Genomic DNA, 13665 nt, shown 5'->3' with positions numbered 1-13665 from the left:
ACTATCAAAGAAATCACAAACTCAAGTATAAAGAAGAGACCATGTTGAAAACACTTAACAGATAAACTACAATTTTATCGATCATGAAAATAATTAAAGAAAATAATCGGCTTCGCAATTCTTGACTTGGTATCGGTATCGAAACCAAAATGTTGGTATCGTGACAACACTATAATGTATGAAATGGTGATACAGAACAAAATGTGTTGGGTCACACACACACGGTAGTGGTACAACCCACTGTTTTAACCTGAGTGTGGAAATAGATTTTTGACTAATACATAATTTCTGCTTTTATTGGCACATGAGCAATTTCCTTTTGAATGACTGCTCTGAAGAAACCCAGGTATGTAGTGATTCATTTGCTCCTGAACATTTCTATGTTTCATATATTTGCATGTTGTTTATTTAAGATCTTTTCTCTTTTTATCATTAGAGAATATTCTTAAATCACAAACCTGTCAAATAAAAGCTCTATTGTAAATGGTCTATTGTTTTTACTATATGGCTGTTTTATTCCAAAAAAAAATGTTTTCACCTTTTTATTTGTATTTTTACTTATTTTATGGTTTGTGAGCTAAGCTGTTCTTATTATATTTAGATATTAATTTCTCTCCAGCATAACAAATAAATAAAGCTGTATTGTAACAAAAACAGAAAAAACAGGTTATTTTTTTATGTTTTTGTGTCAGCTTGAACTGATTTCAAGTCTCCTATCTGTTCAATAATTACACCTTGCACGATTGATTCTATATAAACCTGACTGAGTAGATCCAGCCATGTGTTTTTACCTTCTTCTTCTCAGAGCCTGGCTCCTCCTCCCTGTTTGTCTCCTCCCTCTTCCTCTTCACTCCCTTGCCCTCCTCTCCGTCACTCTCCCCCCCCCCAGCTTCCGTCTGCTCCGCCTCCTCCTCCTGCTTTGTTTTGGGGCCAGTGGAGGTGGCAGGTTCTGCTGCTGCGGGGTCTCTCTCCCCTTCAGGCTGCGCCTCCTGCTGATTGGATGGCAGGCTGTCACTCACACTGGCTTCCTGTGCAGGTTCATCTGCTGACTCCTGTTCAGGGGAAGAGGGTCAGGTTTCCTTGTAACAACACTAACAATGGCAGCTTATCTATCTACTGTTACAGAACAAAACACAGATAATAGGAGAGGACACAGAATGCTCTCCTCCCAGTTTTATAGAGGAAGATGTGGAAGTAGGTGAAGAAAGAATAATGTTGGGAATTCTGCCCAAATGTGAGAAAATATGATAGTCCTTTGTTTGATGGGAGATACCGTGATCTGTTGTTGTTTTATTACTTGCTAAGCTTCTGTCTCTTCATTTAAACCATCCTCCATTGTTTCCCCCTAACCTGAATACATTCCTATGTTTTTCATTCTTTCCATTAGCCTTTTTATTTTTACTCCCTACTTCAAACAATTATTAACATCTCCTTTAACTAAACTCAGCTTAAACAAAACTCACACCTAAACTCCTTTTAGTAGACTATATATATATTTTTTTATATACACTTTACAAATATTTTCCAAAGGTGAGATTTTAAAGCTGGGTCACCAACCTGAATCTGATTGGCTGTGCATTCTTCTGAGGCCGCCTTTAGCTCCATCTCATTGGCTCCTTGCTCCCACGTCCTGGCCTCCTCCTGCTCCCCTCCCTCTCCTCCTCTCGCTGCCCCTCCCTCCTCCTCAGCCTCCTCCCTGTCCTCCAGCGCCCCCCCGGTCACACACAGGATCTGAGGCATGGTGGGGTCGTCCATCCTCTCGTTCTCGTCCTCCTCCCCCTCCCGCGCCTCCTCCAGCACTCCGATGCTCTCCACCTTCTGCACCTTCACCCGGTCCTCTCCGAACATGGCCCTGTTGGTCTGGATCTCCTCGATGCCTCCTTCTGCCTCCGCCTCCACGCTGAATCCCGCCATCCCTCCTTCATCCACCACCGCTCTGAGCACCTTCCCCCCCTCCATCCCCGCCTCTCCCGCCTTGTCCTCTGTTCCTTCCAGTGGAGGTATTTCCCCATCCTCCTCCTCGTCTTCCTCCAGCTCCTCCCCCTCTTCTTCGTCGTAATCATCGTACTCTTCTCCGTCGTAGAACTCCTCCTCTACAAAATCACTTGCCTCCTCATCTTCATCCTCCTCGTCCAGGCCCTCCTCCTCCTCGTCCAGCTCCTCGTCGTCCTCCTCCTCTTCGTCCTCCTCATCGGTGCTGTTGATGTTGATGACGGCGGAGTCTTCGTTGCTGGCCGGGGGGGCTTGGTGCTGGTGGAGGTGTCGCCCCGCTTGGCTCAGCTGGTTCTGCAGCTGGTGCATCTGGAGCGGCAGCCCCATGGGGCCCGGCTGCCCCGCGGCGGGGGGCTGCATCAGCATCTGCTGGAGCTGCGGTCGGCCCGGCAACGAGTCCCCGAGAGGTGCAGCCGAGAGAGAGCTGGAGTTCAAAGGCGGAACCAAGGAGACCACGGAGGAGTTGGAGGGAGTGAAGGAGTTGATGGGGGTGGTGGAGGTGGTGAGGAGAGGGGAGGAAGTGGCCAGGTCGTTGGGGAGGGAGACCCGGTCTATGGTGGTGGCTGCTGTGGTGGGGACCATGGAGAGGGACTCTGGGAGAGGGAGCGTGGCCCCCCCTGGAGCGTTGACCATGTTCAGAGAGTTGGCAGCGGCGGCCGCCTCGTCCTGCTGGGTCTCCAGGTGCAGCATGCCCGGGGGCACGATGACCACGCTGTCGTCTGAGTCGCTGGCCAGGGAGATCTCTACGTCCTCCGCCTCCTCCCGGTCGTAGCGCACGAACACCGGCCGCTGGCCCTCGGGGAGGCCCAGCCCGGCGGCGTCCTGCTGGTGGTGGGCGTGGGGGGACAGGATCATGTCCGTCTGGCCCGGCAGCCCCGGGACCAGGGAGAGGTGGTTCTCCAGGGAACCCAGCAGGGAGGCGGAGCCCAGGCCGAGGGAGTGGCGGGTGGGGAAGGGGGTGCCGGGGGAGGGGCCTCCGAGGAGAGTCGGCAAGGTGAGTCCGGGAGCCTGAGAGGTGGGGAGGACTGGGGCGTTGGGGGTTGGTTTCAGGGTGAGGGGTGGTAAGGGAAGGGCGATGGAGGGAATGCGGGGGTGGAGGAGGGAGTTACAGATGGTCAGAGCCTCGATGCAGAATGTAGAGACCTGTGGGGGGGGACGAGCAATGAGAGTCAGTAAAAATTGGGAAATGACTGACAGCAGAACAGCGGCTACACATGCATACATCACATGACACTCGGGAGAGGGGGCCTTTCTTGCAGTCATAAAACCCCCCCCCTCTCTCTATGTTTTCTGTGGCTCTGCACATGTCAAGTTAAGGTAAAAAGGGTAATAGCTACTCTTTAAATAAGTTAAACTTACATTGTTTCAATAAAAAATTAAGTGATTGTTGTTTTAATAACTTTCCATAGCATTTGGAAGAAAACAAGATCAACTGCACGTTTTATGCTTAATAATATTATTATTGGACTATAATATATGGGTTCATTTGTTTATGTTGCTGGGTAGCTTGTGAATATCCCTCTGTGTGCTGTAAACCATTATTGATTTAATAATACCATAATAAATGTATTAATACTTTTTTGAGATACTTATATTAAGTAACTTAAGCAATCTGATCATTTTAGTGGAGTAAAATGTACAATATTTATATTTAAAATGTAATGGAGTAGAATGATAAAGTAGCAGAAAAACCCAGAAAATAAAAAAGACTTGAGTACATATTAAATATAGTATAGTAAACCGAGTAAGAAACATATGAAAGGGACCTATTACGCTCATTTTCAGGTATCATTGTGTTCCTCTTGACATGTCTCCATGCTTTAATGTTCAAAAAGCAATTTTTTTTCCTCAGCGGCACCTCTTTTCACCCTCTCTGTTTGAAACCAGAGCCCAGTCTGCTCTGATTGGTTAGCTGTCCTGCCCCTTAGCACGTAAATGTGTTGAAGTGCTAGCCAATAGAAGCACAGAGTTAAATAGGGATGTCCCTATGTTCAGGAAGTAAACAAAAAGGAGTCTGGGGGTAAGGGGGGGGTTCGAAGTGTGTGTGTGTGTGTGTGTGTGTGTGTGTGTGTGTGTGTGTGTGTGTGTGTGTGTGTGTGTGTGTGTGTGTGTGTGTATGTGCTGTGAACTTTGGGATTTTAGCCTTTGAAGACCATTTACATGCACTAAAACCTATAGAAGCTCAATAGTCATGCTCTGTTCAGACTCCCCCCCCCCACCATTCTCCCTCCTGTAGTCACCTTGAGGTTGCGGTCATTGCGTCCCTTGCTGAGGATAGACACAGCACAGGTCAGAGGTGGAGGCCAGCAGGGAGAAGGGACCAGGACCAGAGCCAACAGTAACCTAAAATATCCAGTGGAAAAAAACACTGATATTAATACATCATCCATTACTAGGGATGTAACGATACCAAAAACTCACGGTACGATAATATCGCGATAACAAGTCCACGGTACGGTATTTATCGCGATATTGAATAATAAAGGGAAGAAAAAAAATTCCTAAATTTTTTTTTTTCAATAAAACATTTTTTTACTCGGAAAATGTTTCTTTATTACATAATAAATCAGATTTTTACAGCCTTTTTGTAGGATAGCAGTATTTTAAAGTGTCAAAAACAAAGTGACAGTAACAGACTGGAACAAGAAAACCAGTGTTTTTGTACCTACTAGTACTACCAAACAAAGTAAGCATTTTCTTTATGCCACTGCATCTCACAAATAAACAAGGACATTTAATAATCAGACCCTGCAATAAAATAAATCAAGTTTCACTTTAGTTTTTCAAGAAACTCAACTCAAACTCACTAGTCACTCACTCAGCATCATCAGACAGGTTTTTAGGAATATGAGAATGTCCACATTTCCAGGTATTTATAAGCTGGGATGTTTGGGCATTTACAATATCCCCTGCTCTGGAAACAACTCTCTCGCTTGGTACTGATGTTGCTGGGACACCAGTGGTCGCGTTAACCGAATATTTTATTTAACAATGACAGAAAAATCTGAAAGCAGTCTGTCATTTTGACAGATTAGAACAAACTCAGAACAGCGCCAACGTTTCCCCGCAGCGAGGCTCTGGTGTTATGCCGTGATATGCATGCCCTCCAACAGGAAATGATATAGTTTCCAAACCGTACTTTGCCGTACAGACCAATACATGTCTGGGAGGTTTTGCTTCACGCTGTGCGCGTCCCGCGAAGTGCATGCACACACGGCATAACACCGCCCCCCCCCCCCCCCGTTGACAGTTCACGAGCATGCTCTATCGTGAACTGTTCAGACCCGACGGGTAATAAGGGATTATGAAGGATATTTTACGATCCTGTCTGTCAAAATGACGGACAGCGAAAAAGTCTAACGCCAGGCTTATTGACATGGCGAGATATAAATATATGGTTGGTACTTGTCAATGTCTCTAGGTGTGAAAATGTAGCCCTGTAAATACGATGTCCTTTTGTGTTATCTGTTGTTTTATTTTCATGTTGTAACCTACTTGCTGCCATGTTGGACAGGTCTCTCTTGAAAAAGAGATCGATGATCTCAATGGGACCACCTGGTTAAATAAAGGTTTTTAAAAAAAAAAAGTGTTTAAAAAAAAAAAAAAAAAATTTATTTATTTATTTTTTTTTTTTAAATCGCGGTAGATTTTGTCAGTCTCACGACGGTATTGGGAAGTTTATTTACCGCGATACCGCGATATTCGGTATATCGTTACATCCCTATCCATTACACAACAGCCTTATTTCTTTTCTCATCTGTGCTACAAAACAGAAGGTGTAAATCTCTCTCTCTGTGTCTGATTACCTGTGCAGCTCCTTCCTGCTGGGGGCGCTGCTGTACTGGCCGCTGACGCTGCCGGCGGACTCACACGAAGTGCTGCTGCTGGACTGCTGCTGCTGCAGGCGCACACAGAGCGGCAGCACCACGTCATGGAGGCGCTGCGGGAGGGGAATCACAAAAGAGGGGAGAATCATGGACTGTACGTTTGTTTTTTAAAAAGGGAACAAGGTGTCTGTCCAGCAATAGAGCGTGGGTTCACGTGTTGATATTTACCTTGTGTATATCGTCTTTCAGCAGTGTACCGCTGGTCAGTATGATGTGCCTCAGTGCTGGGAAGGGGGGGAAGTAAAATCAGTGTCATTTCCTGGATTTGCAGAACAAGGCAAGGCAAGTTTATTTATATAGGCAATTCAAAGTGCTTTACAAAAATAAAAGACATTATATAGGAAGCAGAATCTCACCCCTGAGCGCTGACAGGCAGGTGTCCTGATTGGCTAGAACGTCTCCTTTTCTCTGCAGTGACGGCCCCACTGAGTCTGACATCACTAGTGTTTTGGTCCTCCGGGGGCCCGGCTTCCCTCCAGGAACCGCATCAGAGGACAGACCTGCTCTGAGCTGCAGGACAAGGCAAGTTTATTTATAAAGCAACTTTCAACACAAGGCAATTCAAAGCGCTTTATAAAAATGAAAGACATTGGGAGCTTTAAGAAAAAGTGCAGTGGAATCACAATAAAAAATGTTATGTAAATACATTGAAAAATAATCATTAAAAAGCAAAGACAATAAAATAAAAGTAAAATAAGCTATTATTGAAAAATACAGGTATAAGTACAAGAATCAAAGTTCAAATGCAGTGTAAGATATGAAGTTTTTTTGATTCAATGAAAAGCAGCAAGTCTTCAGCCTGGATTTTAAAATAGTAAGAGTTGTAGCGGACTTGCCGGTTTCTGGGAGTTTCATCGATTTTTTGGTGAGACCTAAAGAGATACCATTACAGTAGTCCAGTCTAATGAAGATAAATACATGGACACATTTCTCCAAATCCTGCTGAGACATTAGTCTTTTGATCCTAGATATATTAAGGTGATAGAAGGCTAGTCCATGAATACACCTAGATTTCTGTCCTTTTCTGTTGTTTTGAACATTGCCGACTGAAGTTCAGCACTGACTTTTATTCGTTCCTCCTTGTCTCCACAAACAACAGATACAAAGGGAACAATTGGAACCTGCTCCTGCAAACTACTGCTTCTCCTCAGGTTTCGAAAAAGGGATTTCATGGTTCTTGAATACATTCAAACTAACCTTGATGGACTCGGCCCCCGGTGTGATGTCACCCAGCAGGTGGCTGAACAGCAGCTCTGAGTGTCCGGGGCTCCCCTGCAGGATGCTAGCAGAGGCTCCGGCCACCTGGACCCACAGCTCCAGGGTCCTGTACACCGAGACCCTCACTGAGCTGTGGGAGGAAGGGGAGACACGCGAGAGAAAGGCTTTAGGTGCCAGTTCAAAACCTGACATCATACACAGCTTAAGCCATCTTCCAGGTCTCAGCCCGTTAATGAAAAATGTCCCACCATTTATGTGGATTAGTGTCGTTGGTAAATGCAGTTAATTGACACAATAAATTCCTCAGTGCTTGCTATATTGGCCCTTAAGTGGTTTCTGTATCCTGGGGGATACATTTATTTGACATTAATAGGGGGCTAAAAACAATTGTTATCTGGGTGTAGTAATAGCATTTCATGGGCGTAACATTGGTGTCACATAGGTATAATATAGGTGTATTAATGGTGTAACATGGGTATAATATGGGTGTAAAAATGGTCTAGTAACGGTGTATTTATGTGTATTGTGGCTCAGTAGTTAGTGCGCTGATCTTCGGATCACGGAATCCCGCTGCAGTCAACATTCCACTGTGTCCTTGGACAAGACACTTCACCCCAAATTGTTCCTGTGGGCATTGCCCACAGTACTGAATGTATGTAAGTCGCTTTGGATAAAAGCATCTAACAAGTGACATGTAATGTAATATTATGGGTGTAATGTAGAAAATAGCAATCAATTAATCTTCGGAACATTAAATGCCAATTCACCAAAAAGAGTACTTAGTTCAGAGAACTTTTCCCCCCATTTTCAGTCCCTGCTAGAGAGGTGGGACTATCCTGGGGAGAAAAAAGTACCAATTTCGATTAGCTGGGCGAATTGCAAACCACGCCCCGAAAACTCTGAAAAGTTTTGTGAAACCACCATTGTATTTGCTGGCATTAACATTATTAGCATTAGCCCCGCGCACCAACGGAGAGAGAATGACTTATGGCAACACAAAAAAAAACATGGGAGCGGTGGAGTGATGAGGAGGTGTCGGCGTTCTGACGATTTACTCGGAAGGCTTCAGTAGAAGCTGCTGGGAGTCCCAGCAGCTTCTACTGAAGCCAGTCCCCAACTCCGGGGACTTCCAGCCGGGAAGTTGTTTGCGGCCTGCCAGCAAACCCAAAGCAGAAGAAGAAGAAGTGACGTCAGCGGTTTCCAGAATTACCTAGTTTTCTTTGCTAGTATTGCAATCTAGCTACGTTTCAAACATTGAAAATGGCATCCCGAGTATAAATGCAGAGGCTGTTATGTTGAGGATACTTTTAACAGTGGTTTGGCTGACTCGGATATTCCGCAGTTCATTGAGAATACATCGAATATAATGCAGTGGAGAGAAGCCGAGGCTAGCGCTGGGAGGATGTGGTTGGGGGGGAATTAGAAGCTTGATCGCAATGCATCCTGGTATTATAAATTAGTGCTTTAATTAGCATCATCAGTGATTGGATATTCACAGAAAGGTTGGGGAACGTTCCCTTTAATGGACCAGTTTGTATCCTGTGTATCACTGCAGCTTGTTACCTGTAGGCTCTCTGCTGGCCCAGGCTGGCTTCAGGTAGAGGCGTCCAGGCAGAGAGGGTCTGAGAGAACAGCCTCTGAAGAACAGCAGCGTACTGAACCATGCCGGAGCGCACGCTGGAACACACAAGGAGAGACAGTGTCAGCAATGCATCTTAGTATAGATAGGTATATGACACACAAGTCACACAAATATGTGTGTTTGTGTATGCATACAGTACTCACGCTGTGATAAGAGCTGATAAGACCTCCAGTGTGTTGGTGTGTATGATGGGTAAGACCAGCAACCTCACACTACCATCTCCTGTTAAATTCTGACACACAGTCAACAAAAAACATGGATTAGTATCAATATTGTTTACTTGCATATCTATGAATTGATGATCATGAAATATGATCCTGTTTTGAGGTACTTTGTGTGTGTGTGAGAGTGAGTGAGTGAGTGAGTGAGTGAGTGAGTGAGTGAGTGAGTGAGTGAGTGAGTGTGTTCTTACTATGCTTTTGGAGCTGACAGCAAGTACTCGGCACACCAGGTTGAGTATGGGTCTGACAGGGAGACGGGCAGCAGAGGATGGATCCACCCTGATGGACAGAGACGAGAGCCAATGAGAACAAAGAAGTGTAATCCTTTGAATGGATAGTCTTCTTAGCAAAGCATATTTTTTAGAAGATAGATTCATGTAAAGGTCTTTGTGTTGTACCTGAGTGTGTGTTTAACTGCCAGGCAGACAGCTGTGAATCTGTGCTGGAGCTGCAGCAGCAGCACAGGATCTGATTGGTCGAGGTGAGGAAAGGCCAGCTCTACCCCCGGTCCTTCATATTGAACTGTTCCATCTGCAAATAGGAAGGGCTTTTTTCAACCAACTGCATCGTCAAACCAATATATTAATTGGTTCGGATAAGGTACGACAAAGTGTACCTGTTTCCGATCCGTGGTAGATCTGAGCCAGCAGGCCATTGGCTGAAGCCAGGAGGCAATGAATCTGATTGGTCCAGCCCTCAGCTCTACCAGCACTCACCCCTCGGTCCAACAGGCCCCCCAGAGAGGGCAGGCGGCCATAACATTGACAGGCCATCTGACACAATGACAATGAGAAGTTCACTTATGATGTATTACTTCCCTTGCACTTTTCTGCATTGAACTCTGATCTAGTGTAATACAACACAACCAAAACATATTATTTTCCAACATATTTCAAACATTATTTGGGTAGAAGTAACATTTTAATTATCTGGTTAAAATTTCAGTTACTCCTATTGTGTGTGCAATCCTGAGGTAAAAAGTACCATTACATACATCTTCATCAAAATATCAATAAAATGTTAATATCAGCTTCAAAATTACCAACCTCTTGTGTCTTCTTGTTTGTGCTGTCCATTTTAGAGAGGAAATATGCTCCCAGTTTGTCCTAAAATGAAAAGAAATACAGTTTTTCTTTATTGAGAAAAAGTAATTATCTCCCGTCTCCTTTATCTCAGCTGTCCCGAGTGTATCTTACCCTGAGGGATCCACAGGCTCTGGTGTAGTAGGTCATACAGGCCGTCATCCCCTCCATGGCTGCCAGCTCACACTGAAAATTGAGGAACAAACATGGTCACTAAAGGGCTGCAACAACTGATTATTCATCTCTTGACTTGTTGTTTAAGTTATATATTGATGGACCCACACCTCCGTCTTAAGGCCCAGCAGAGATGTGAGGATGCCCAGGATGGAGTTGAGGCCGACCTCCCTGGCCACCTCTGGCAGCTGAGAGGAGTATTGCAGGAGGTCCTTCAGAATGTTCACCGCCAGCTGGATGGTCTGAACCGGAGCCTGAGACTATGGGAGGAAATTCATATACACAAAAACAGGGAGTTAGAGGACAGAAAAACATTTTTAAAAGGGTGTGAGATTTTAAGGTTGACATTGTTATGTAGACAAATTTGCATCAGCAAAAACAATTAAGGTCATGTCTATATATTGTATGGCAAGAAAATAATGTAAAAATCAAAGTTACGTCCCTATATTGTAAAATAAGTCGTAAAAATTAAATTATCGAGGTCATGCTCATATGTCATACGATAAGTCAGAGGTCCTGTCCATAAATTGCAAATAGGTTGATAATGTAAGAATGATCTTGTTCCTGTCCACCACAAATATCGTACTATTTACTTGACAGTAACGTGAGAGTAATTTAGGTCATGTCCTAGGGTGGTCCTTAAAATTGAAAGTCGGAAAGTCTAAGCTCCAACCCCCAGAATTCATTCTATTAGTCAAGAAAACTTTCCTGGTTAATTTTTTCCTCAATCTGACAATATTTACCCCTCCCTCATCAACCTTGAAGTTTAGCCTCAGTTGCAGCACCGTGGCTGCTGGTGTGGCAGCCCAGATCGATGAGGGAGGGGTCGGATTAAGGAAAAAAATTCACCAGGAGTTTTCTTGACTATCATAACGAATTCCGGTGGTTGGAGCTTAAAATAAATGAATTCTAAAATGCACATGGCACTAAGGACCACCCAGTGTTTCCCCTAGGATGGAGTCAGGCACGTGGGCCCAGCATAATGTGAGCGCGGAGCGCGTGGAATTTTTTAGTGTGTGCACGTGCGAAGTGCGCCCCGCCAATTTGTTTCTATGTGTCTGCCAGCACAAGAAAGGCTCGTCATGAGGCCTAGTACCAGGGCCGGTTCTAGCCAATATGCTGCTCTAGGCGAGATTTTAGGCGAGATTTTATATATAAAGAATAAATGAAAAATCTCTACTAAAGACAATACACTACAAAAACATATTGACATAGGTAATATGTCAAAATTGCTTCAAATGTATTCATTATTGTATAACGCAAACTCTAACCCATGCGTACGCACTAAGCACAAAAACAGGAGACGAGAAACTGCGAAACCATTGGCAGAAGGAAGAATGGAGAGAAATATGTGGAAATAATACCATAAATAAAATGTTACCTCTCATTTATAATAGGCCTATATGAAGAATTCATTTTCAAACATTGATTAAAGCCAATCTTAAAATGATTAAACAAACGCCTGTTTGAGACTCCTCAGTGCACACAAAAACATAACTTGGAGAAATAAATAAATACGGATATGTTATTTAAAACCACCTCGAATATGTTGTGTTAATGTTATGAAATGTTTTCTCATAAATTATGCGCTAAGCAGGAGGACAGAATTACATCTAAACTGACGCCGTTTTGCATTTCTATAGGTTGTACGAGCATGGTTTTATATACTATCACATTTAATCGTGATTTAAGCCGTTTGCCGAGACTTGATAAGTCGCTCGTAAAACACAGGAGGTATGGAAACTAAGAACACCATATGTGTTAAATTGTACAGCTAATATAACACAAGACATTAGTTGTATTTCCTTTAACTGGTGGATTATGGATATATAGTTGCTGATCAACAGCTGGAACACAAACTACCAAATACAAACAAATAATTCAGGTCCAGTCGTCATGACTCCACTCCGGAGGGATTCCCCGATCATTTCTTAGTTTCTCATCAAGGGGGTGTCTCCTGTCCCCGGTACAAACACACTGCCTGAGGAAGGCTATGTGTATTTATTTTGTCATTAGACTTTTTTCGGACCACTTACTGTATTTATTTAGGTGACGATCCGACCTCCATGCTGCTACTCTGGTTCAAACTGCATCCACCAAACAATATGATTTATCTCGACCTCCCCAAAATAATCCAAATCTGACACGGTGTGAGATGTCTTTTTTAGCAGTTCTGTCGTCATTTCCTACGATCTTCTTCATGCAGTCAGTCAGAATGAATGAATGAATGGGCGTTTCTTTGACTATTTATAGGCAAATATGGGCGTTACGTGAAGCCCGCAAAAGATGCACCGCATTTCGAGTTGATTGTGATTTATAAAAAGGGAAACCGGCGTAGGAAGTGCCATGCGCACTTTCCTACGCCGGTACGTAATGTTCGGTGAATCGGAAAATGTCGGAAAATGTATGTACCTATTTTTCGAATTTCTACTACGTAAGCAACCTTCACACGTGAATCCTACGCACGGCGTTATACATGAGGCCCCTGATCTAGGTGGTACAACTCTAAAAACACCCATATGAAAAAGATTGCTTTACATTTTAATAATCAAATAAGTCTATGAACATAACCAATAACCTACTATAGCCAATAACAAATAAATGTAACTTATTTTATTCATTTCTTATTTTATCTACCGTAGTTAACATTTATTTATTAAATGCATATTTCTGTATCTCTCCAACTTGAACCATATTTTTGGTTTACTGTCCTATAGTAGACATTGGAATGATTTCAAACCTGTTTTTATTTATCCTAATAATTAAAAAGGAGTGCCTTGGAAATATTTGTTTACATAATTTGTGGTCAAAACGTTTGAGACCCACTGAGATAACTCAGTCTGACAGGAGAGCTCTTCTCCACCCTGGATGTAGAAACATCTACTTCTTATATCCGTTAGCGCAGCTAGCACCAGATTCTAATAACAACAGCGCCGGTACCGGTGCGCCCTCTCTCTCTCTCTCTCTCTCTCTCTCCAACACTCGCACTTTGGCTGTGAGCTGCGGGCGCCTGATAAGCCAACATCCCCGACTTTCATCACTTACACGCACATCGTACAGGGCAAATGAAAAGTGTAACCGGGGTGAAAAGGGTGTTACATTTACTTAATTATGAATGTTGTTATATCAAGACCAAAAATTAGGATGAGCGCCAACGGTCAAAAATGTTTTTTCCCCTCCCAGAGCTACCAGCGCAGCGCCCCCCCAGATCTGGCGCCCTAGGCGACCACCTATGCCAAAAATCGGCCCTGCCAGTACATACAGTGGCAATGTCTCAAGATTTAGCAAAAATCCACCTTTATTGAACATACAGTAACACAAATACTACAAATCCACATAACAAATAATCAAAAATGAAAAAGGGTCGCCACTTATTGTTATTTTTAAAATAATTAGTAGTGGCACGCACATTTCAGCAGCGGCGCTGCGCCGCATCTATTTGTATATAG

The 13665-nt window shown here is 43.8% G+C and overlaps 1 protein-coding gene across 1 annotated transcript in view; it reads right to left on the bottom strand.

Moving 5' to 3' along the window:
- Positions 1–13665, bottom strand: part of pelp1 (proline, glutamate and leucine rich protein 1) — a gene marked incomplete at its 3' end in the record, with an annotated part of 31498 nt that overhangs the window by 1286 nt on the left and 16547 nt on the right. The window contains exons 4-18 of the mRNA XM_079670851.1: positions 10327–10476; positions 10157–10228; positions 10007–10066; positions 9577–9733; positions 9359–9491; positions 9152–9239; positions 8883–8971; positions 8661–8774; positions 7077–7227; positions 6236–6389; positions 6048–6103; positions 5799–5932; positions 4233–4335; positions 1558–3135; positions 792–1052 (exon numbers count right to left, since the gene is read on the bottom strand). Coding sequence (XP_079526977.1) covers positions 792–1052; positions 1558–3135; positions 4233–4335; positions 5799–5932; positions 6048–6103; positions 6236–6389; positions 7077–7227; positions 8661–8774; positions 8883–8971; positions 9152–9239; positions 9359–9491; positions 9577–9733; positions 10007–10066; positions 10157–10228; positions 10327–10476 — 3300 coding nt within the window. The remainder of the gene's footprint in view (positions 1–791; positions 1053–1557; positions 3136–4232; positions 4336–5798; positions 5933–6047; positions 6104–6235; positions 6390–7076; positions 7228–8660; positions 8775–8882; positions 8972–9151; positions 9240–9358; positions 9492–9576; positions 9734–10006; positions 10067–10156; positions 10229–10326; positions 10477–13665) is intronic.

Source organism: Notothenia rossii (assembly GCF_949606895.1).
Source record: "Notothenia rossii genome assembly, chromosome: 3".
NCBI classification, from domain to species: domain Eukaryota; kingdom Metazoa; phylum Chordata; class Actinopteri; order Perciformes; family Nototheniidae; genus Notothenia; species Notothenia rossii.
This window is presented reverse-complemented; position numbering and strand designations above follow the sequence as displayed.